Source organism: Jaculus jaculus, chromosome 10, assembly GCF_020740685.1.
Source record: "Jaculus jaculus isolate mJacJac1 chromosome 10, mJacJac1.mat.Y.cur, whole genome shotgun sequence".
Classification (NCBI taxonomy): Eukaryota; Metazoa; Chordata; class Mammalia; order Rodentia; family Dipodidae; genus Jaculus; species Jaculus jaculus.
In genome coordinates this window covers 52,268,504-52,293,134 of record NC_059111.1, presented here as the reverse complement: position 1 = coordinate 52,293,134, position 24,631 = coordinate 52,268,504, and the positions used below count along the sequence as shown (strand labels likewise).

Sequence of the window (24,631 nt, the reverse complement as noted above, 5' to 3'; positions counted from 1 at the left end):
GCTCTGAGGAGAGATTGGGATGGCATAGTGAAAGTCTGAATGTGAGGAGGGTCTCAAAGACATATGTCAGCTCTCTGTATATATATATAATTTGAGAGAGGGAGATACAGAGAGAGAGACAGAGACAGAGAAGGAATGGGTGTTCCAGGGCCTCTAACCACTTCAAATGGACATCAAATGCATGCACCACTATGTGCATATGGTTTTGCATGGGTACTGAGGAATCAAACCCTAGTCCTTAGGCTTCCCAGAAAAAAGCCTGAATCCAACTGATAAGCCATCTTTCCAGCCTCATTCTCATGGTTCAATTAATTTTAAAATACCTCTGGACCCTAGCAGCATTTATTTTTTATTTATTTATTTCTCAAAATATATGCTATTCTTTATTCATTGCAAGGAGAGAGAGAGAGAAGGAGAGTGAGAGGAAAAGAGAGAAAGAGAGAGAGAGGGAGTATGAATGGAAGTACCAGGACCTCTTGCCACTTTAATCAAATCTCAGTGCATGTGCCACTTTGTGTATCTGTGTATGTGGATATTGGGGAATTGAAATCAGGGCATCAGGTTTGGTAAGCAGGTGCCAATAGCCACTGAGCCATTGTACCATTTAGAGGATAAAACATAACAATATAAAAGAAGAAAATCTTGAACTTAATTAAGAAAAGAGTCATAGAGGTGATAAAAGTTTTAGACAGAAAAGAGTAAATTAGTCAAAGTGAACAATTTCAATGAAAGAAGGTTAACCACTCATCTCAAATACTATGGAGAATGAAGGTAAAACATAACAACAGCCTTTGTTATGTTTAGTAAAAAAATAATAATAAAATTATTTTAAAGAATATATACTTAATGGCTTACGTGGGTACTGAAGATTTCTGGTTGAAGAGATGACTTAGTGGTTAAGGTGCTTGCTTGTAAAGACTAAAGATGAAGGTTCAATTCCCCAGAGCACACATGAGACAGATGCACAAAGTAGCACTCGTATCTAGAGTTCATTTGCAGTGGCTAGAGGCTGTGGTGTGCCAATTCTCTTTCTCTCTCTCAAATGATAAATAAAATAAAATATAAAAATAGGGGGCTGGAAAAATGGCTTAGTGGTTAAGGCATTTGCCTGCGAAGCCAAAGGACCCAGGTTCAATTCCCCAGGACCCACGTAAGGCAGATGCACAAGGGGCACATACATCTGGAGTTTGTTTGCAGTGGCTACAGGCCCTGCTGTGCCCATTCTTTCTCCCTCTCTCTCTCTCTCTCTCTCTCTCTCTCTCTCTCTCTCCCTCCCTCCTTCCCTCTCTCAAATCAATAAATAAAATTAAAATATTGAAATATATATATATATATATATATATATATATATATATATATATATAAAAGGAAGTATAAACAGAGTTTAATGAACATTAAGAGTATAAGATAGGTTTCTGTTGGTTGAGAAACTGCATGCTAGTTTTTATTTCTATGGGCTTTCTCCTTTATTCAAACCAGTTCACTGGGGTTATCATGAGTTTATGAAAGTAGAGGTGGAGAATCATTCATTTCTGTTGTCCACTTCTCCCCCTCTACTACTGCTGTAGACACCCAGATTTATCATATAGATAGGACTTCAGTCATTAGAGAACTAAAATGTCATTTTATTTGCTGGGCTTTTCAGAATTCTACAGCATTTCCTTTGTGATCTTTCAAGCCTGGTTAGTATTTTCCACAAAGTGATATTAAATATTTACTACTCCATGTATAACACATGTGCTTTTAGGAACAATTGCTTCCTTGATGAATGAAATGGTTACTTAAAAATAAAATTTTCATGACTCTCTTTGCAGTAGCCTTTCATGTCAAGAGCCAGAGCATAGAAACACCATCAGTATTGCCTGTGTCATCTGTGCCTGATGTCATCCACCAAAGTATATTTTCTACCACTAAGAAAGAATTTGACATCTTAGTTCCTTAGTCATTTCACAGCTGTTCTTGACCATCTTAAATTACTGTCAAGCTTACTTGGGATTTATAGAAAGCTGTCTATTTCAGCATGGACATATTCAAACCAGAGTCTGACTGTGGGTAGAAGTGATTGACTCATTTAGTTCTCTTCTTTACATTTCCATAGAAATGTTTACATGGGACAGGGCACTAGGGAACAGAGATATCAAGTGGTATTTAAGAAAAGGAAGTTTGGAAGACGTGTGTGAATGATGCTTCTAATTCATTATCTCTGCCTGATTTGCAGCAACAATTGTATGTTGGTTCTTGGGAAGGACTGGTCCAGCTCTCCTTGCACAGATGTGACACTTATGGGAAGGCTTGTGCAGACTGCTGTCTGGCCAGAGACCCCTACTGTGCCTGGGATGGAAGTGCATGCTCAAGATATGCACCCACTTCTAAAAGGTAGTGGGGGACACTTCCCTTCCTCCATGAAAGCTTGTGTTACTGTTTAAGTCCAAAACAAAGATAGTGAAAACTTGATCAGTAGAAGGAATATTACCATTAATATGTTGCATCATTTTACATAAAAATAAAGTCTGAAGAATAGAACAAAATGATCTGAGTAAATGTGAAATTTAAAAAATTCTGACCCATTGTTTATATTATTTTCTTTCAGTGATCTCGGTCATCATTAAAATTAGTTTGAGTCTGTGTATGCATGATTGTGTGTGTACAGGAGCACATATGTGTGGAAGCCATGAAACAAACTCGAATGTCATTCCTCAGGCACTATCTATCTTGTTTGTTGATGACAGACCACTCCTTGGCCTGCAGCTCACAGAGTAAGCTAGACTAGTTGGCCAACAGGCATCAGGGATCTGTTTGTTTCCACCTCTCCAATGCTGGTATTACAAACATGCAACACCATGCCCAGATCGTTTGCATGGGCTCTGGGGGTCAAAATCAGGTCCTTATTCATGCAAGGCAAGCATTTTGCCAAATAAGCTATCTCTCCAGCCCTTAAGAATTGGATTTTACTAGCCCTGAGCTACAGAATGCATGGGGCCTTATTGCAGACAAGCACACACACACACACACACACACACACACACACACACACACACACACAATTTGTTTTGATTAACTACTTTATTTATTCTTCTACTCTTATGTATTTTTCTTTCTTTCTTTCTTTCTTTCTTTCTTTCTTTCTTTCTTTCTTTCTTTCTTTCTTTCTTCTTCTTTTTTTTGTTTGTTTATGGTTGTTGTTGTTGAGATGGTCTCATTCTCTAGCCCGACATGGTCACATTCTGTAGCACAGGCTGTCCTCATACAACTCATGGAGATCCTCCAAACTTAAGAGTCCTGAGTGCTGGGATAACAGGCTTGTATTGCCATATCTGTCTGACTCTGTCTCTCTCTCTCTCTCTTGTTTTTTATTTATTCATTTGAGAGAGAGAGAAAGAGAGAGAGAGAGAATGAGAATTGAGTGTGCCAGGGCTTTCAGCCACCGCAACAAACTCCAGATGCACGCAACACCTTGTGCATCTAGCTTACATGGGTCCTAGGGAATCAAACCAAGGTCCTTTGGTTTTGCAGGCAAGCACCTTAACTGCTAAGCCATCTGTTCAGTCTTCTGTCCCTTTTACTTCTAAATATGCACATAACTATACCTATTTTTCAAGTAATTCATAAATATATATGGTTGTAAAAGTAAAATAGCCTGTAGCACATCGTTGTGACTCGGTACAATTTTGTTTTTACTCTGATAACTATAATCTCTCAATTTCTATCACTGATATATTTCAGCAACAAACTATTTGCTATTTGTTGCTCATTTTATATGCTCTTGGAACTAACACTATTTGAGCCAAGAAAGCTCCAAGAAAGTTCAGCTAGTTATTCATTTATGCATACATGCAAAAGTACCACAAATTTATGAAATGTTCATTTCAGAGGTATTCTTAATAGAAAAATAACTAGACACAACATAAATGCTTATCAACATATTTGATGCTAGATAAATATATTATAATCATTTTTGCTTGTAGATTATGGTAACATTATTTTCTAAAGTATCATTTAAATTATACTTCTAGGTAAAATTTCAACAAATTGTGTTTTTTCTTGTCATTTTAATTACATTTTATTATTCTTCAGGGATTTTATAAAAACAAACTAAGGATAGAACATATATTAGTTGTATTACTACATGCACATTTATTTTCTCTCAATTGTAGCCATTAAATGTTGACTTCATGGTACAATAACAAATATTGCTTAAGTTAATACACATGTTCTATTCATTCAAGTCCTCATATTAAATATGAATGGGAAATATGATTATTGGAAGTTAAAAGTTGTCATCATTTTGTTAAACTTTTGGGCTAAGAATATCTTCACCTTAGTGTGCCTTTGGGAAATGCATTTCTAGAATCCCCAAAACCAGAAAGCTCATTACTGGCAATAAATGTTCACTTTGATGAATTGATCCTGTTCGTTAAGAAGCCAAGATTTAAAAACATTCTTGACCTTATGTCCCCTATGTCATCATTTTTTTTTCTCTTTGCCTTTCCCAAGACTGTATCTCTCATCTTACAGACATGCCACTGTGATGTTCTCCTTTACCTAACATCTGTCCTTGAGAGGCTACAGATGTGTGCAATGGGTGACTCTTTTACAATGTTGTCATATGGTCAGCATTGCCCTTGAGGAAGACCCTAGACATCTGAGAAAGTTTACTGCTACTTCTCTGATCTCTGAAGTGGAAACATATACTAGGAAGGGGGCAGGGAGGATCTTGACAATCTTGGTACTACAATATAGTTAGATAGGATTAAGAAGTCCTGGTATGATCTTGCATAGTATTATTGCTATAGAGAATAAAGTGTTGTATATTTCAAGAAAAAAAAAAATAGAGAAGAACAGATTTTGTATATCTTACCACAAAGAAATTATAAATGATTGAGGATATATGTGCAACCATATAGCAACATTATACAATGTAAACATTTATCAAAATCTCACATAGTACCACACTTGTTTTTATGTATGAGTTACAAAATAAATTTCATTTAAAATTACAAACATCCAGGACTGGGAAGATGGCTCAGTAGTTAGAAGATGCTTGTTTTGCAAGCATGCCTACTAGGTTTTGAATCCCCAGCATGTACATAACACTTGGTAAAATGGCACAATGTCTGTAACCCCAGTGTGCCTGTGGCAGTGAGATGTAGTGATTGTGAAGCTCACAGTCTAGTATGACTGGCCTTTCTAGTGTACAACACAGATTCAGTCTCAAGAAAAGTAGGAGGAGAGGACCAGTTCCCAAAGGTTGCACTCTGACCTCACCCACACACACAGTGTCATGTGTGTGTTTATATATCCACATACACACAAAAAAACATGCAAATGCATACAAACATACTAAGAATATTGTTTTAAAAATTGAAACCAGCCAATCATTTGAAAATATGAGAATAAAATACACTTAAGTTAGAATTAGTATTATGTTGCATTTATCTTTCAATATGATAGTTACTGTTTTTTCCCCAAGGAAAATATGTCATAAAGCAAGATCTACTATATTATTAATATTATGTCTACTATCTGAAAAATATAAGCTGCAGGTCAACATACAAATAACATGTTGTTATTTGTGCCATATCAAACATATACTTCTCTTTCAGACAATATTTAACTTATTGCTTCATCAAATCTATGTAACAGTGTCTTTGTACCTGACAAGGTGTTTTGTTTGCATTACTTTGCTACCCACCAAAACATCATTCATAATTACTTTTCTAATGATTGATAGAAAACAGAATAGTCATCCTCATGCCCTATATTTAAACCTAGATTGTGTGCGTATTATGCCTGTTCTGTTGGATAATATGGTAAGTCAGATCAAAAGGACAGTTGTTAAATGAAATCCACAGCACCTTCACAGAAACAGGGTTTGTTCTATTTTTTCTACCTCTGTCAATAATGTCTGAGTGACCAGAAGTTTGATCTGCTTACTGGTCAGTAAAACAAGCATAGTTCTGCCTCTACCATCATATGTTTGACATAGCCTTGTATGTTGTGCTTGATGCTCTAATCAGCAGAATTTTCTCTTCATAGGCGAGCTAGACGCCAGGATGTAAAGTATGGGGACCCAATCACCCAGTGCTGGGACATAGAAGACAGTAAGTATAGTTTGTATGTACATTTTATTCCATTTAGAATGTTAATCTTAGTCTTCATATATTTTTTTAATTCTTAGTGCAAACATCTATAAAATCTCATTTTATATAATACTTTTATTCTGAAAAAAGCAATAGGAATTTGATGAATCAAATCTCTACATGCTAAAGTAAACAATCCTTTGTTATATCATGATTTACTTCATGTATTTTATAATTCCCATACTGTTCAGCTTTCCATGTAAAGTCTGAAACATTATTCTTTTTTTTTTTTTTTTTTTTTTTTTTTTTTGGTTTTTCGAGGTAGGGTCTCATTCTGGTCCAGGCTGACCTGGAATTAACTCTGTAGTCTCAGGGTAGCCTTGAACTCACGGCAATCCTCCTACCTCTGCCTCCCGAGTGCTGGGATTAAAGACATGTGCCACCACGCCCGGCTCATTGAAACATTATTCTTAGAGACAAAGCAGGATACATCCAGAAAATATTTGAATGCATAAAGTCAACTCTAAGATATGTACCAGGAAAGAATGATAGGCACTTATTATAAAGACATTTAAGATCGGCTGTTTTTGAATTTACTTTTGTGCATAAATATAATCAGAAACACATATTAGGTGACTTCCATCTGTATATAATTGTTCTGAGAATACTGAAGCAACAAAACTCCTTAGTGAGCTCATGACTCTAGGGAGATGTCACAGTGTGCAATTGGTATGAGAGAGATAATCAAGCAGAGCAATCATCAGAGGTTGTGCTGTTCAGGGGAAAAAATGTAGCATGGAAGATGTTGAAGAATGAGTAGGAAAGATATAGGATGGGTATAGAGACGCATGAGTTTGAAAATGGAAAAATCTGAATTTAAAATGTGTACAGAGTTCCAGTTCCTTTTTACTTTCTACTTCTATGGAGAGAGGGGGCGGGGAGAGAGAGAGAGAGAGTGTGTGTTAGTTAATAACTACCCCACCAGTGACATAAATAGTCTGTTTGCAAAATATATGACTGGTAAGCCAGCAATATTTTCTTGATTTGAAAAGAAGGCAGTTATTTTAAATCTATGATTTAAGTCTTTTGAAAAGCAAGTTTTGGTCTAAAACATTGTGCTTGCCTTCACATTCTAATGTGTAAGTGACTGGCTACTTTGCCCATGTTTTATTTAGTAACCATTGCTGTTCTATGTAATCATTTACATATGTGTATAAATTAGATATATCAGAGACAGTTGTAGGTACTTCAGATGAGCCAATGCATTGAAAATAATCTATGCCTTCTCAGAAATTGTATTGACAAGTTTTAAAGAGAGAACAGACAGTATAAAACAGGTAAAATAAATGTTATGTCAGATGATGACAAATACTATAAACAAAGTGAATAAAATACATTTGCTTCCTCAGGCACACACAGAAGTTGCCTCCCCCTCACCCTATTCCATGCCTGCTATAAGCCATTACACACATTTTTTTACTTATCATCATTTTACAAAACTCATTCTTCTTGAGATCACAAGAAGGTTTCCATATACCAAATCCAAAGGACAATTTTATGTTCCCATTTTTATTTAACTTGCACCTACTTCTTCCTTGCAGTACTATTTCATTCTCTAAACTTGTGCTGTAGCCAGTTCATGTGGCTTCATGAAAGCTTGTTTTCTTAGTGGGTAGGAATTTTGTAAGCTGGATCTAAACCCTTGTTGGATTGCATCAGCAATGGTGTGTATGTTTTCATAAGGAGAATCAATGGTGTGTGTGTTTTCATAAGGAGAATCAGCAAAGGCTACATCTCAATCCTTCTTAAGAGAGGTGTTATTCTGGTACACTTATGCTGCTATGGGACCCCATTTCCTAGTGGACCTCTTATCTTGCAGACGGAACCTTCTGCATTTCCTCAGCTTTCCTTTATCTTCCCAAATTGTAAGTGTAGTAGAGCCCCAAGCCATGTTTCCATCTGCTTGTTCTTTCTCAAATATTCTCATGTCATCAGCATCAGAAGCTACTTGACTTTCGAGTTCATAGTCCAATTTAAAATTCCCTGTCTGCCAGATGTGAGTGCTTATGTGGATGTCTGGGAGTTTTATTTTTTGAGACAGGATCTCATACAGCTCAGGCTGACCTACAGCTCAATATATAGTCAAGAATGACCTTGAACTTCTGATCTTCCTGCCTCTACTCCCCAAGTGAGGAAATTACAGATAGATGACAGCACACCCAGGTATATGTAATACTCATGATCAAAATCAACCCTTCATGCGTACTATGCAACTACTCTGTGAACTAAGTAAGCTACGTACTTAGCCTGCAAAGAATTATTATCATTTCCAGACCTATTTGTTTCTGCACACTGCCCATATCAATAAATAACACCACTGTTCACCCACTACTCATTTTAAAAAGCAGCTAGGAATCATCTTTAATGCTCCTCTTTCTTTCTCATTGTACGATCAACCTCTCCATGAGTCCTTTGTGACTAAGGCCAAATTTTATCACTTTTCCCCATAAGTTCACTGGCCATCAATGCCAGTGAGTATCCATTTCTTGTCAGTCTCTTTTCTGTACCCCTCCCAACCCTACCATCACCAGGCAAGCTCCACTTCACTCTATACCAGAGTTCTCTTTTCAGATATTCCAGTTCATCATGTTGCTTCTTTGCTTTATATGTTTCATTAGTTTCTTAGGAAAATCACTGAAAACCCTACAGACTATAAGATATTGCTTGACCCTTCCTAATATGCTCTAGGCCTCTCATACACTACTGCATGGGTAACTCACAGACTCTCTTGTCTCAAAAGCAGCAGTCTGTTTCCTGCTGAGATAGGTTTGTATGGCATTGCTATCTCCAGTACCTTTCAGAAGTATGCACAGCTGCACTCTCCAAGTCTTTAATAGTTTTACTGAAATATAAGTTACTTAGGGAGAATTTTCTTACCATCCTATCTTAAATACTTTCCTACTTTTCCATCCAACATTCCCTCATGTGCTTTCTGTAGCAAATACCACCATGTGACATATTCTTTATTTACTTACTTTCTTATTTATCTGTCAATAGAATACACATTTTATTGGGACAGTGGGTTTCCCTGTCATATTTACTAAAACACATCAAATAATCCTAGTATAGATAAATGATGGTAATTCTAAGTAGAAAATAAATAAGACTACCAGCAGAGTGAATGGGTCAAGGCAAGGGTACTCAGATGGACAGCATTAACCACATCTTAAGGAGGGAGATAAATTTTATACAATTAAAGGAATTAATTTGGAAATGCATCATATAGGTTATTACTACTTTTTAGAATCTCTGTATTACTCTGTAAATATCATGTTTATTATTGATAAAGAGCTATGTTATATCTCTCTGAATAGTTACTTTTCCATAAGAGCAATGGACACATGTATGGAGGCAGAGAATCAACTGTTAAAGTGAAGTTTACAAGAATACATACACAGTAAAATACCTGGGGTTTTAATGGGGAAAGAACAGAGGGTATACATGAACAGTAATTCATAGTACAGTAAAAAGGAATGAGTTCTTTTTAGTCTGCCACAAGTGTGTACTGCCTTTTCTAGGTTAGTAATGACTTGACTACTTGCAATTAGATGCTGTTTTTAATTCATTCTTATCTTTATTCCTTACTTTAAATTGCTAAAGTTAATCATACTAGATTATTAATGATATAAAATAATCAGTATATGTAGATGAGCCATATATATATTTGTTTGTTTGTTTGTTTGAGGTAGGGTCTCACTCTAGTTCAGGCTGATCTGGAATTCACTATGTAGTCTCAGGGTGGCCTTGAGCTCATGGCAATCCTCCTACCAAGTGCTGGGATTAAAGGCGTGTGCCACCATGCCTGGCTAGATGAGCTATATTTAACAATGTTAAACATTATACCTACTGAAATTCAAAGATATGTCAATCATTTGTTTACTTTTATTCTTTCATTTTATTTATTTACTTATTTTATTTTTATTTACTTGTTCATTTATTTGACAGAGAGAAAGAGAGGGAAAGAGGGAGAGAATGGACATGCCAGGGCTCCAGCCACTGCAAAAGAATTCTAGATGCATGGGCCCCCTTGTGCATCTGGCTTACAGGGTTCCTGGGGAATCAAACCTGGGTCCTCTGGCTTTGCAGACAAATGCTTTATTTGCTAAGCCATCCCTCTGGCCATTTATTTATTTATTTATTTGTTACTTTTTTTTTTGAGGTCAGGTCTTGTAGTAGCACAGGCTGACCTGTAATTCATTATGCAGTGTCAGGCTAGCATCAAATTCATAGTGATCCTCCTATCTCAGCTTCCCCAGTGCTGGGATAAAGGCATGTGCCACCATATCCAGCTTCAGTTATTTATTTTATTTAAATAGGAACATACAGCTTTAATGCAATCTAAATGATTAAAATAGTCTTTTCCAAATTATTTTAAACTTAATTAGGAGGAATTATATTTTAAAATATTATTAGATACATCTTATACATGGGTAAAATTATCTCATAATGCAATAATATATTGTAAATATGTACTTACATGTATATCCATTCACACATTTTTTTTTTAAATTTCAAATTGGGAGATGTAAAGTTCACAAAGTAAAATCAGTATTACTGGAAGCAGCAGTAAATGCTACCTCAGGAAAATTGATACAATTATTAATATGTCACTGCCTCTATTTTTCACTGACTTGTGAAGGATTTCAGAAAATTAGCCCCTACTTCATTACTTCAGTTTATTTTAGTAATATCTCTGTTACTAAATTGACCATCTTTGGTTGAATCAGTCTACATGAGCTTTGCCTGAACTCTTGCCTTATAGGATAACAACCCACGTACATGGAGCCTTGCTTAATCAGGGTCCAACTTCCAATCTCAGGAAGGCAGTATCAGTTATAATGGGCATTAGGTCCTTTCTCTTTCATATTTGCACCAATGAATCACCAAATATTAGGAACATACTAATCAAGAAAGTCACAGGTATAATATGTTGAATTGCTAGAGATAGTTGGCAAATTACAAATTTTAAATGTTTATACATGCTGTGAAAGTTGGAAGAAGTTAATTCATAAAGGTGTCAGCATGCTTGACTTCATCATTGCAAGAAAAACACAGTTCAAACTTGATGTGTATTTATCCTATTTGCTGGTGACTTTTTGCATTCCAGATTAGGCTTCCCTTATGTATCTTAATACTTACCCTTTAGTTGATGGCTAAAATGGTAAGTTGGCCCATTTCTACCATTGAGATATCATAATGCATGGTGATAAAGGTTAAGTTTAGACCAGGTGGAACAGCTGTCATCTTGTATTTGATTGAATTTGACCTACAGATCTTAAATTCTACACGGGACATAGCCTTTGGCTATTCTGAATGAAATATATTTCAGATGGTTCAGCTGACTTATGAGAATAAAGTGTCTCAAACACTTTTCCTTCACATCCATTTACCATCTCACAGAAAATGTATTTTAGGTTAGAGATACTCTATAGGGGAAAAGTAGGCAGGCAATACAGACAAGGTCTACATTCCAAGTCATCACATCTGGATTATTCTCATCCCAAAACTCAATCAGGCATAGACTACTGAACTTACTCTTCTGACTCCAATATTTCTTAGTGTTATCTGGTGATTCAGCTCTGTAGACCAAATGAGGTAGAATTCATCCTTTACAATAAATAGCCCTTCCAGAACTATCCACAGAATGAGTTATATTTTGCATAAATAAAACGCAATCTTAACATCTTAAGAGATACAAAGGGTTTATTCAACTAAGAGAAAAATATAATTTTTATACCTAGATCTTATAAAATAGTCCTTGAAAAATGATTCAAATTGCAATGCATTGCTGAAAGACTAGAATTGTAACACAGATATAGTTTTTTTAATCAATCTGTTCGATAGTATTTGACTTTTATCTAACAATATTTTAGCACAGATTTCCTCTTTCTTTAATAATATATATGCCCCCCCCTCCACTGGCATATGTTCTAAATCAGTCTGTTTTCCCATTGCTTTTCAAATAGGTCAAGGTTAATCTGCAGTTCCATATTTGCTTTTTAGGCATTAGTCATGAAACTGCTGATGAGAAGGTGATTTTTGGAATTGAATTTAATTCAACCTTTCTGGAATGCATACCTAAATCCCAACAAGCATCTATTAAGTGGTACATCCAGCAGTCAAGAGATGAGCATCGAGAGGAGGTAAGCTATCATTGTTTCAGAATACTCACTGTGAGGAAGATAGTATAAAGCTTAAATCATGTTTTCAGTTACAAAAGCTATTTAACTTGGAGTGCCACAAAGCACTCATCATGATTCAATAAGAAGGAAGCTAGCAATTTATGTTCACTAACTCCAGAAGTAATAAAGACTTTAACATAAGAAAAGCCCCACTTATTGTCACTGCATTAATAAATAGTTTTAAAAGCGAATAATTTTATAAAATAATTTACATGATTTATTTTTCAAATCTTATATCCTTTGGATTGTCTACATTTCAAGATAATTCCCTCAGGATTTTTGAATACCATAGTAATATCCTTAAATTTTAACTCATATTTTATTGAATTTTAGTGAAAAATTAAGCATGTTGAGTTTGTATATAGAGAGAAATATTTATGCCTTGGAAAATGCTCAGTGGTTAAAGGCACTTATTTGCAAAGCCTGACTACCCAAGTTCAATTCCCCAGCCAACCAACCACAAAAATCTGGGTGCACAATTGTTTGCTGTTCACAAGAGATCCTGGCACACCCATATACACATACATGTTTATATAAATAAGTAAATAAATATATCCAGCTGTTTTATCATATCCTATGAACTCTCTCTCTCTCTCTCTCTCTCTCTCTCTCTCCATATATATATATATATATATATATATATATATTTGCAGTTTTATATACTGCAATCATATTAACAGTGGAATGTAATGTTTTTTTTTATTTTCTCATGTTAATTTTCTTTTTTTTGTGTGTGTGTGTTTGTTTTTTTTTTTTTTTTTTGTTTTTCAAGGTAGGGTCTCACTCTGGTCCAGGCTGACCTAGAATTCACTATGTAGTCTCAGGGTGGCCTCGAACTCACGGCGATCCTCCTACCTCTGCCTCCCGAGTGCTGGGATTAAAGGCATGCACCACCACGCCCGGCTCATGTTAATTTACATGCTTATGATTGAAATACAACATAGTTCTAGACAATATGCATTAAGATGTTACATAATTTAATGAGATTAATTGAAGTAATCTGATAAATAGTAAGTTGATATAAATTCAGTGTCATGATACAAAGGCTAATGGTAGAACTGATTGCTGCTCACAGTTAATATTGAAGTGTCAGAGAGAATCCAATAGTGCTAAATAAGACTTCTACAAATCTCTGGCAAAGAATACTGTATAACTGATGGAATGATTGTTAAGACTTAGAGTAGATTTTTTTTGATATTAAACATGTTTCTGAAGCCTTTGGTAACACTGTTATGCTCCAGAAAGCTAGCATTTTCTAAGTAAATAAAATAAATTCAAAAATTACTACTCAAAGTATAGATTAAAAACCAATATGACATTGTGCAACTTCAAAATAGACTCTTATTGCTATCATAATATCTAAAGAGATCAGATAGATAGATGATAGATAGATAGACAGATAGAGTGGATACACAGACAGATAGAGAGATATTTACATATGCTTTAGCAGTGAGGCTGTATGGGACAGGAAGTAACAGATCATGTATTCAGAGGGCAGTGGTCTCTATTTTGGCTTGACCACAGTGGCCTCACTCCTTAATAAAGTCCAAAGCCTTTAGAATGTTAAATGAAGTTACTCAAATACAAGAAGCAGTCAATATTGTTTGTCATGCCCAGAAAATTTTGCTGCATGAATGGTGACAATTGGCATTGTCTGGACACATGTTGGTGGGTTGCCTGGTAAGCACATGTTTCTGGCATCTTTTGAGTGTAATCAAAGGTGATGATCAGAAGTTGCAGTACTCAGACCTTCATAAGGAAGTACCGTATGTCAGTACTGTTGTGAATAAAAAACTCAGACAAGTCCAAAATCAACTTATGGAACTGATTTGGATAATTCCACTGTTACATAAATCAGTTAATATCATTATCTTCATCTGAGGTCTACCATAATAAATTTTATATCAAAACATTGGTTTTACCCCTTATTATCATATCGAGAATAATTCCATTCTTATTCTGTCATATTTCTCCAATAAAACTTGATGTTAGTATCCATAAATTATAAAATTATGAAGAATCATATAGACATTGACTATTGAGTCTTGAGTCCTATTTTACCTATATATATTAAAATGTTAACTGGTATAGAATTAATTAAACTATTTTTATCCACCAAATATTGAATTTTATCTAGGTTTTATATTTTTTACAAAATCTTCTTATTTGCACATGTGTGTATGTGTGTGCATATGTTTGTGCATGACTACAACAGGATCTCTTGCTATTGCAAATGACCTTCAGATATGTAGCAGTTACCTTATTGTTGGTGGAATAGAACACCTCACAAAAAGCAACTCATGGGAGCAAGGAGCTCATTTCAACTTATAGTTTTTGGAGGAAGCTATGTCATGGCAGGAAATGCATGAAATGAAATGAACAAGACAGAAGTGTGTCACATCATCTGGGTAGAAGTACTCTGAGTGAGCTAGCTCCGAACACCAGTGGGCTAGACTAATGAACCTGCTCCCCTATGACATGCTTCCTCCATCAAGGCTCCACATCCCTAAGAATCTATAACTTCCCCAAACTTCCAACAACTGGGAACCAAATATTCAAAGTACATGAAGCTATGGAATATGTTTTACATCCAAAGCATCACTACATGGTTGTGCAACTTTGCATCTAGCTTTGTGTAAGTGCTGCAGAATTGAACTAGAAACAGAAAGCTTTGCAAGCAAACATCTTTCACTGTTGAGTCTTCTCCCCAGTTCCTACTATATGTGACAAAATACAATTTAAATTTTATAGCTAAGAAATAAATAAATAAAATTTATAGCTATTAAAGTATGATGATTTCTTTTCAGCAAAATGTAATTCTTTAGTAAGTGATTTGTCCTCCATCACATATTTAATCTGACCTTACTCTACTTGATATAATTATCCAAGTATACATACTTATGTTCACTATAATTCTTCACACTCACATCTTTATTTTCCCTGAATATTATAATAATTATTTTAATAGACCTTACAGCACTATATCATATAGTCATGATGGTACCATGCTTCATGAATTTCAGTGGAGCAGAAATTGTATATTTATTGAATTTTGCTTTAAAGTGTGTTACCTATAATATTTCAACAGGTATTTTCATCTGTCTTTGCAAACTGACATTTGCACATTGTCTAGGATATGTAATACTGCTTCCTGAGTGGAGGAAAACAGTAATATCCAGACTGTACTTAGAACACTTTTTTCCCAACAGGCCTTTTTGCTCCTTACTCAGAAGGTCACTGTTTGGAATACTCCCTTCACTCAAAAAAAGCCTGAGGGAGGCATCACAATCCCCTGGAGCATAGACGCTGTCACCAGCGTGTCCTCTGCCAGGAGGAGAACATTTTCTTACTGCGGTGTGTCACAGTTGGGTGATGTTTGGGAGGTCACAAGTCAGTTATCTTCTGACTTTCTTATAAAGCTGTTCTTGACTTTGTTTATTCTGTAACCAGCAAGTTATTCAGCAGCCGGCAGCCCAACTTTCTGTTGAGCTTCTGAGGTAACTTTAATAAACAAAAGAGGCATTTGCCATTTACCATTTTTCTCTATTTTAATATTTTTAAAATATCTTCCAATATCTGCATTTTCTATTTGTTGACCTTCATTTTGCTGCTTATTTTTGGCAGAAAAACAATGTAGCTGTTTTGTTTTTTTTAAATTGCAATAATGCAAGAAAACAGGAGGCCACTAAGTGCAGATAAGCTGAGTAAAACATTTTGTCATCTACTCTGTTGCCATGTTCATTCTTGCCTTTGGCTCATGTAGTAGTATCATTCTGTGATTATTGAATACCATGGATTTTCCTCTCCTCCATGCCACATGAGAGCCATGGTCATCTATGAGAAATCTATTTAAATAGTTTGTGTATTCTGTAATAAAAAATGCAATGAACTTTTATATATCTAAATCTTTTTCCTTAGTTTTCTGATTATTTAAATTAGGGAAAATTCTGAAAACTGAAAGGAAGATCATGACTACATTAGTCAGAATTAGAGCTTTGGAATTTCCATGAAAATCCAGAGTAGTTCATTGTCCTTACTGAAACAAAACTGCATCATCATCCCGTAGAAAATTTTACTAACTTGAAATAAGTGTACTGTGTTAATATTTATTTAAACATTGATATATGTGAACATATGTTTCTGAGCCATTGTTTTCATTTGAATTTTGTGAATTTCCTTATCTACTGTTTGCTAGTTTCCTTTGACAGATTTACTTAAAATGTGTCATTGATCCATTTATCAATTACAAACCTTATAAATTAATAGTATACATAAGTAATTTTATTACATGTCACATAATTTTTGTGTTTATAAAAATTCCTAATTTATCTACAAAATTTCATATTTGATGAAGGCAAGTAAGTTACTTATATATTGTTCTAAAAATTTCAAACAATTCTGTTTACAGACATCTTCCCCAAGGAGATAACATAAGTTTGACCTAATTATTTTATATGTATATATTACATTTTAGAGTTATAGTCACTAAAAAATATCCAAGTACACTAGCAATTATCTATATAAATTTAATATTTTAAAAATAATAAGCCAGTTATTTAAATAATACATTTATTTTGCTATTTGCATAAAAATATTATTGGTATTATATTACTAGTATTATATTAATTTAATGAAACATACTTATAAATTTTAAAACTCCATTGAAATATTCTATAATTTTTGCCATGTTACATTATAAAAAATTTCAGTGTTTCATTTCAAATACAGTTTCACAGTAACTTTACAGATATTTTTTCTACATTCTTTCTTATATAATACTAATAACCTTCTAATACTATTTTTTTTAGTTTTTGTAGGAAGGAGATACTCCTGGACTTCTATTATCCTCCAATACATGAGCAATTATTTAGGTAACTGTGATGGACTTGCTATTTTGCAGGTCTTATCCAAGTCCCTGACTTCCAGCTACTCATTTTAAATGAGTTTCTTTCACTAGACATTTAAGTTAATTTTTTTTTTCTTTTTGGCAGGGTGTCACTCTATCCCAGTCTGATCTAGAACTCACCCTTCAGCCCAGGCTAGCCTCGTACTCAGAGCAATCTTCCTATATCAGTCTCCCAAATGCTGGGATTACTGGGCCTGAGCCATTATGCCAAATTTACAAATCTTAATGCTATCATCTATGTTCACACTAGGTGAGCAGATTATTGACACCAGTTAAAGAACAGCTTTTTTTGTAACACCAGGTTATATATACCCTTTGGATTCCTCATTCCCATCCCTATCCCATCACCCCACAGAGACTGGCACATCCATGACTCCACAGCAAATCTTGAGCAAATCCTGAGGAGGGAGGGCCCTCAGTGGAATGAAGAAAAATTTTGATTTGTAAGCTATAGCAGTTTTTCCTTGATACTTCTTAAATTATATGAGATTGAATCTGTGACCATAGAGTACATTATCACTTTGAAAAGACCTGAATTTTCTGAATTGGTTGTGCTGATATTTTATTATGGGAATACAGCCCGATAATACACCTTATTCCAGCACACAGTGAAAGCACTATACAGAAAAAAAAAGTAAAATTGGCAATTGTTAATTTCTGTATCACTAGTATTTGAACTTCAAATTGTGAGAATTGGGAAATGTATAAATTCTAAAGTTTGCTTTAGTGGAGATGTCATTTCATTAAAGTCACACTTATGAACTTTCAGAAAGGAAATAAAAATGCGTCCAATAAACTAAGGTAAATCCATTAAGTTCAAATCTGGTTTTAAAAAAGTTTTATATCTGTTGGTCAAAAAATTTTTTAAAGGGGGGGATGGCTGAAGAAATGGCTTAGTGGTTAAGTGCTTGTCTGTGAAGCCTAAGGACCCTGGTTCAAGGCTTGATTCTCCAGGACCCATGTTATGCACAAGGGGCGCATGCGTCTGGAGTTCTTTTGCAGTGGCCAGAGGCCCCAGTGTGCCCATTCTCTATCTCTCTCTCTATCTGCCTCTTTCTCTCCCTTTGTTCATCAATTTCAAATAAATAAATAAAAATAATAAAAAACATGAAAGAAAGAACAAAAAAGGAAAAGAAAAGTCCCAGTTAAGTATTCCACAAAACAGGGAAAGTTAAAGGATCATGACTGAGTCTTTTGAGGATGTAGTTAGTTGACTTGGAAGGAGGGAAGGGAACTAAATCTCAGGACAAAGCAACATTAAAAGGATATAAGAGGAGAGAAGGCAAAAGAATGTCCAAGGGTTGCCCAACTATGTATAGTTATAGTCATAGCTTCATTGTGCCCAAAGGATAAATAGAACAAGAAAAAATGTACTGAGTCAGAACTATGACAATCTCTCAAAGCCATGTTAATTACAGCTTACATTTTAGGAAGAATCTTCATTGTGTAAAGGAAATCTAGAAATGAACTGGGGCTTCAGGTATCCATGCTGTCAGGATAATAGCCTCAGGCTGTTTTCTGTTCAGAGAATCACAGAAATACATGCCTTAGCACATTTCCTCTCAACCAGCCTGGCAGTAGTTGCTAATAATACTTCTACACTTTAACCTCCAACTACCTTTGCTTTTAATCTCTCAGTGTGCCATATACTGTACCCACAAGTGGAAAGGCAGGAGACCATGGGAAAAGGTAAATGAAGCATGAAAGGAACCAAGCAGATAGTGACCAGAATTCAGGTCATAGAGCCAATATTCTGAGTCTGAGATGTATTTCTATCTTTAAAATAGCTTTCACAGTAATTTTTTTTTTAAGGTTGAAAATCCATGTTATGTGATAAATTTGAGACTGACATATGTATTTAACATCGTCAAGCCATTAAAAGTCTACCAATACAAATTCACATGCATTTTAGGCAAGAGACCACTGTGGTGTATGTGAGAATGTAAACAAGCTTGAGGTTGGTTTGTATTACAATATCATTTTGAAATGTCAGGAGATTTAGTAAACCCATTGGGAAAAGGAAACACATCCAACTCACCAAATGGACAGAGTAGGAGACACAAACCAGCAAGCAAGCAAAGCCCTGGTGGAGTGGACTTAGTGCTGTGCAAGGCAGACTTACAGGCCATTCAGCCTCATTAAGCAGGGAGCTGAGCTGTGACCTGCCTCTGGTCTCCGATGGTACCCCGCCAGCTGTACTTCTCTGGCACAGGGGGTGGTTCACCGTACACTTGGAGTTCACTGGGCTGGTAGCCAAAGATGTTTCTTTCTCTTTTCTCATATTTCCAGAATAAGAGAGATTTTTCCATGCATATTTTCACAGAGGAATGTTGAGTATAGTCCACCCACTGTGAATAAATTTAATTTAGCTGTCTTTATACCTTGATTTCCATCAACTCACAGTCTACAATGCAGGGGCAGATGTGTAAGCTAGGAAATCTTCCAGATTTCTTTGTTGTTGTTATTGTTCAGCTTCTTCACACTTAAAAATACTTCTATAAACAAGGCTCTGTGTGGGTAAACATGCCCTACTATACTGAAGAGAGTTCATTGCTCACACCTGACTGTTGGCCAGGCAAACTTAACATTTGAACTGTCTTACAGTAATACCGCCTCAAAGGATAAAGAGCATCACATTTCAGAAATGCTTTATATTCCCCATGCTTTCTCACACTTAAAATCACATTACTCTGTCAGAATATACCAAAGTATGGCACAAATTCCAGACATGGCATAGTATCACACATGCACAGTATCAAAAATCAGTGTGTAATAAGGGAAATTTAGCTTTAAATGTTGCTAGCCTTCTTCCTATGGGTCACACTACTCACTTATATTTCTGACAGCCAAAGCTGCATGCAGGCCTTTCCACTTCACTTTTCACAAGTCATGACTTAAAGCTTCCATATGTTACTCCAGTGATATCTAGACAACAGCCCATCCCATTTGTAGTTATTGTTCTCACTTCCATCACAAGTAATAGTATGCAGTACACTTGTTTTCTGAAGGGTGATTTATCTAGCACTCTCCCTCTGAAATGGAAATGCCAGTTTGTGAGATTAGGATCCTGATGTCTCCCTGAAATCTCTGTAGAGGTCATTTGATAGTTTCTTGTTCTACTTCATTGCCTCTCACTACATTTCATTCTTATCTCTACAATTGAGATAAAGTTAACTGGATTCCAGAGGTTCTTTGAAGACTTAATAAGCTGCAAATGAAAAGAATTCAGGATACAGATCGGAGGCTACTAGTTTAGCTGATTCTTTTGCCTTCCTTACTTGTGGCTGACAATATTATTCTTGATGACAAAAAGATTGGGAGTATATCTTTTAGGTTCATCTAAGTAAAACTATGGCATCTGTTTTCATTTGTTCATAGCTCTTTCTGTTTTTAATTTATTACCTACATTTTTCCAATCTTGCAGTTGAAACCCGATGAAAGGATCATCAAAACGGACTATGGGCTACTGATTCGAAGTCTGCAGAAGAAGGACTCTGGGATGTACTACTGCCAAGCACAGGAGCACACTTTCGTTCACACGATAGTGAAGCTGACTTTGAATGTCATTGAGAACGAGCAGATGGAAAATACCCAGAGGGCAGAGCGCGAGGAGGGGCAGGTCAAAGATCTATTGGCTGAATCTCGGTTGAGATACAAAGACTACATCCAAATCCTTAGCAGCCCAAACTTCAGCCTGGACCAGTACTGCGAACAGATGTGGCACAGGGAAAAACGGAGACAGCGAAACAAGGGCGGCCCAAAGTGGAAGCACATGCAGGAAATGAAGAAGAAACGGAATCGAAGACATCACAGAGACTTGGAGGAACTTCTCAGAACTGTGTCCACCTAGTTTCTTTTTTTAAGTTTAATTTTAAGAAAGAATACTTAGATGCAAAACTACTATCTTCTGTTGTGGACTGCCCTCATACTTACTCACAGATACTTCTCACAGCGTTTCACTAAGACCCAGAACAGGAAGCTGAGTTAAGGCTGTATGTCACAAATATGGATGTTAGGGACAAATAATTCATCTGAACCAGTTTTCCATAGACAAAACTTGTATTTGCAATGCCTAAGACTTATCCTCAAAATAATGGCTTTACATTTGTAAACATTTTATGTCATAAATTTCTGAATTTATGTCATGTAAATGGGTAAACTAAGCAAGCATCAAATTTTATTTTATTTTTAGAGAAAGCGCAAGAGAGAGATAGAGAATTGGCACACGAGATTGATATTGTCATAAGGGGCTTCATTCCCATGCATGCCCTGGAGTATGGGGCTTGTCACGCACTTGGGCTATGTTCTTATGAATCACTCCACACTAGACCTGTTTTTCTTGTGGTAGGAACTGGAGAGAAGGCACACATTTGAACAGCTCTCGCTATTAACTTGAATTTTTTCCATGAGTAATCCAGCTGCTCTTAAAGCACGGTATGAGAATTTGGAGGTGTATTCTTTCGGGACATAGGTGGGATATTTAGTGTACCTCTGCATTGATATGATATATTGAAGAGCATTATTGCTTCTCACAATATTCATGACTTGTCAGGAGAAATAGGTTCAAAGAAACTGGTGCTTATTTGTGTATTTCTCGAATATCTTGCTGGCTCTATGGGGACTGAATACACAATTCCTTTTGTAATGATGTAGGAAAAATGCCTTAATGGAATAAAGGGAGACATGATGCACACTGCACCCTAGTTTGAAGGCATACAACTGGATTTGTTAGGAGACAGAACTGACAGCTATAACTCTCGCTTTGGAAAAACTCCTACCCTGGTGGAAAGAAAGAGCAATCACAAGTAAAGTAGACAAAACTCAGTGGAACTCTTTGCACTGAAGGATAAGTACTGCCAATTTGTAAGGCATCTGTTTAAAAATCTAGATCATAACAAACTGCTAACAAAAGTCTGGGAAAGGTAAAATTTGCAAAGGATTGTAGTATGAACATATTTTATTTATAATCAATATTATTTCAATATGTTTCTTACTTTTTGAAGTATGTATCATACTGTGTTTATTATTTTCCTTAACTTTCTTTATTGAATTATATTTGAGTAAATAGGAAAAACAATATATAATACATACAGAGAATTAAGTAGATGATCATGGTGGGGAGTGGGGTATATATTTGTTGAATGTCTGTGCAAGTTTAAAATTTTGAAAACGGGAAGGGTTAAATCAACTCTTTGACATCTTGTTTTGGTTTGTTTTTTCTTTACACAATCTTGTTGAATTTATGAAATGAACTGTTATGGTTCAATTAACATTGTTTTATTAATTTATCAACAAAAAAAAACACGTATAGGAAACTCGCAGCATTAACATAAATCCTTTCATACACCTTTGTATTTTGTTAACATGTTGAAAAGTTTCAAATTCCACTTTGTTTCTGAATAAACATGGTGTGTTTCCTGTCCTGTTGAGCAGTACTTACCTTTTCTTCTTAGAACACACAATCCTTAGCCTTCTTTTGTATGGCCTTTTCACGCCTTTTATTTCTCACTTTCATGTTAAATGCATTACTTACCTAACTCAAAAAAGTCACATGCTTCTAAGGTAGAAGACCCTCTTTTGGTATTATAATCACAAATGTTTGTAGCCATTTCATTGTAAGAAAAGGTAAAAGAGCAACCTAAAATAGTAAATAAGAATGAATAACTCTTCTCAAAGGAATGCATAGCAATTGTTGTGTCAGAGTTAGCATACTACTTGAATATCATACATGGGTATATGTCACTATTAATTTGCTGATATAAAATGCCTCACAAGTAAATGGGAACATACTTTATTTAAAAGATTTTAGTTATTTTTGTGTCATGTAATTAAAATGTAAGATTTGACTTGGAAAAGATAAAATTTATTTCCATCCAATTATGAATGTTGAAACTACTTTCAAATGTTCATATTTTAAACACAATTTGGATATCTATTTCATCCCTTATAACCAAACTTACGGCAGCTTTGAATATAGAAATATGAGTTCATGATAATTAAAATATAGTAGAGATAGTATCACTAACATAAAATCTCATGAAGTAAAAATTGGGACCAAGATTTATGCTTATTTCCAGACAAAGAGAGCAGCTAATCTGCATTTCATGTTTACCGAATGCTTAGAGGAATAGTGAATACCTTAAATCTAAAAATATAATGTATGCCTCCTTGCCACTGAAGAGTTTACCAAATTTGTTGTGAAATAATCGAAAATCAAAGTGTAGCTAATAGTTGTCTAAAATATCAGTGCTTTATGGACAACATCTTTAAATGCCTGCTTTTTCACATTTTTCTCCCATGTCCTCAATCTATATGTCTCTCTTCCTTGTGTATGTTTGTATGCATTCCATTCCGACTATTTATGCTGCTAAATGGCATGCAGCCTGTCTGCATTCATTTACATTCAATTTATTTAGAATTTTAAAAGTTCTTTTTTTTAGAAATGGATAGTTAAATAATTAATTTATATAAAACTTTTTTTTATTTCCTAAAGAGCTCTCATCACATGATTGAATAAACATTTCACAAAAACAAATTACTGAAAGAAATTCAGAATAATCCTAAAAACAGTGAGAAATTTGCAGAAATTACAACAGTAATATAAGTATAATTTAGTCTTGTCATTCTTTTCCTTAGAATACTTATTTTCAATATGCTGGTACAAAATGGTTTCATTTTTGAGTTTTTCTTTGGCATATATTAAATTCTTCAAATGCTGATACATTTTATTCCTACTGAATAGTATTTAATTCAACTTAAAAATAAGTGAAAAATAGTGTGCTTATTGTATCAATATGAATAAGAATAAATTTGCAAGGACAATTTTGACAACATTCTGAATTTTATAAAAAATATTAAACATGATCATTCATTAAATACTGATTTTTTATCTTAAACATAAATGTAAGATGCATTTCACTAAGACAAATGAAAATCAAAACTGAAGTACCATTGGTTTATTTGTAATTTTACATTTGTAGAAGACAATATCCTTCACTATAATAGCCTTACTGAGTAATTTAAAAATAGAGATGTCTGAAAATTGATTTTCTCAGAGTTGTTGATCTTAGTATCTAAACAATTCAATTTTCCTGTGTAGCTAAAAAAAAAAAAAGCATAAAACCTAAGGTTTCCAGTTTGTATAAATTCAAAGTCCAAAGTCAAGAGTATGCACAGAACTTATTTATCATTTAAATATTTTGCAGCATAAAATATTTGTGGAAAGTATGATATGCTGCTTTAGGATAAGGCCAAAACTGTGTGAGAAGCCATATTTAATCATGTAATTAAATCCTAGCATTGTCAGTGGTTAGCAATCAACATTGAATTTATGGTGTTGCTATTTTAAAAGAAATGTAGTCTTGTAGTATAAAATATTGAAAATTAAGAAATGTATATTTTGA

At 34.9% G+C, this 24,631-nt stretch overlaps 1 protein-coding gene across 1 annotated transcript in view; it reads left to right on the top strand.

Moving 5' to 3' along the window:
• The window catches only part of Sema3d (semaphorin 3D), a 259,497-nt gene extending 235,115 nt beyond the window's left edge, over positions 1-24,382 (top strand). Inside the window, exons 15-18 of the mRNA XM_004662307.2 lie at positions 2,219-2,376; positions 6,037-6,101; positions 12,144-12,283; positions 20,653-24,382. Coding sequence (XP_004662364.2) covers positions 2,219-2,376; positions 6,037-6,101; positions 12,144-12,283; positions 20,653-21,078 — 789 coding nt within the window. The 3' untranslated portion in view covers positions 21,079-24,382. The remainder of the gene's footprint in view (positions 1-2,218; positions 2,377-6,036; positions 6,102-12,143; positions 12,284-20,652) is intronic.
• Positions 24,383-24,631: the final 249 nt, after the last annotated feature.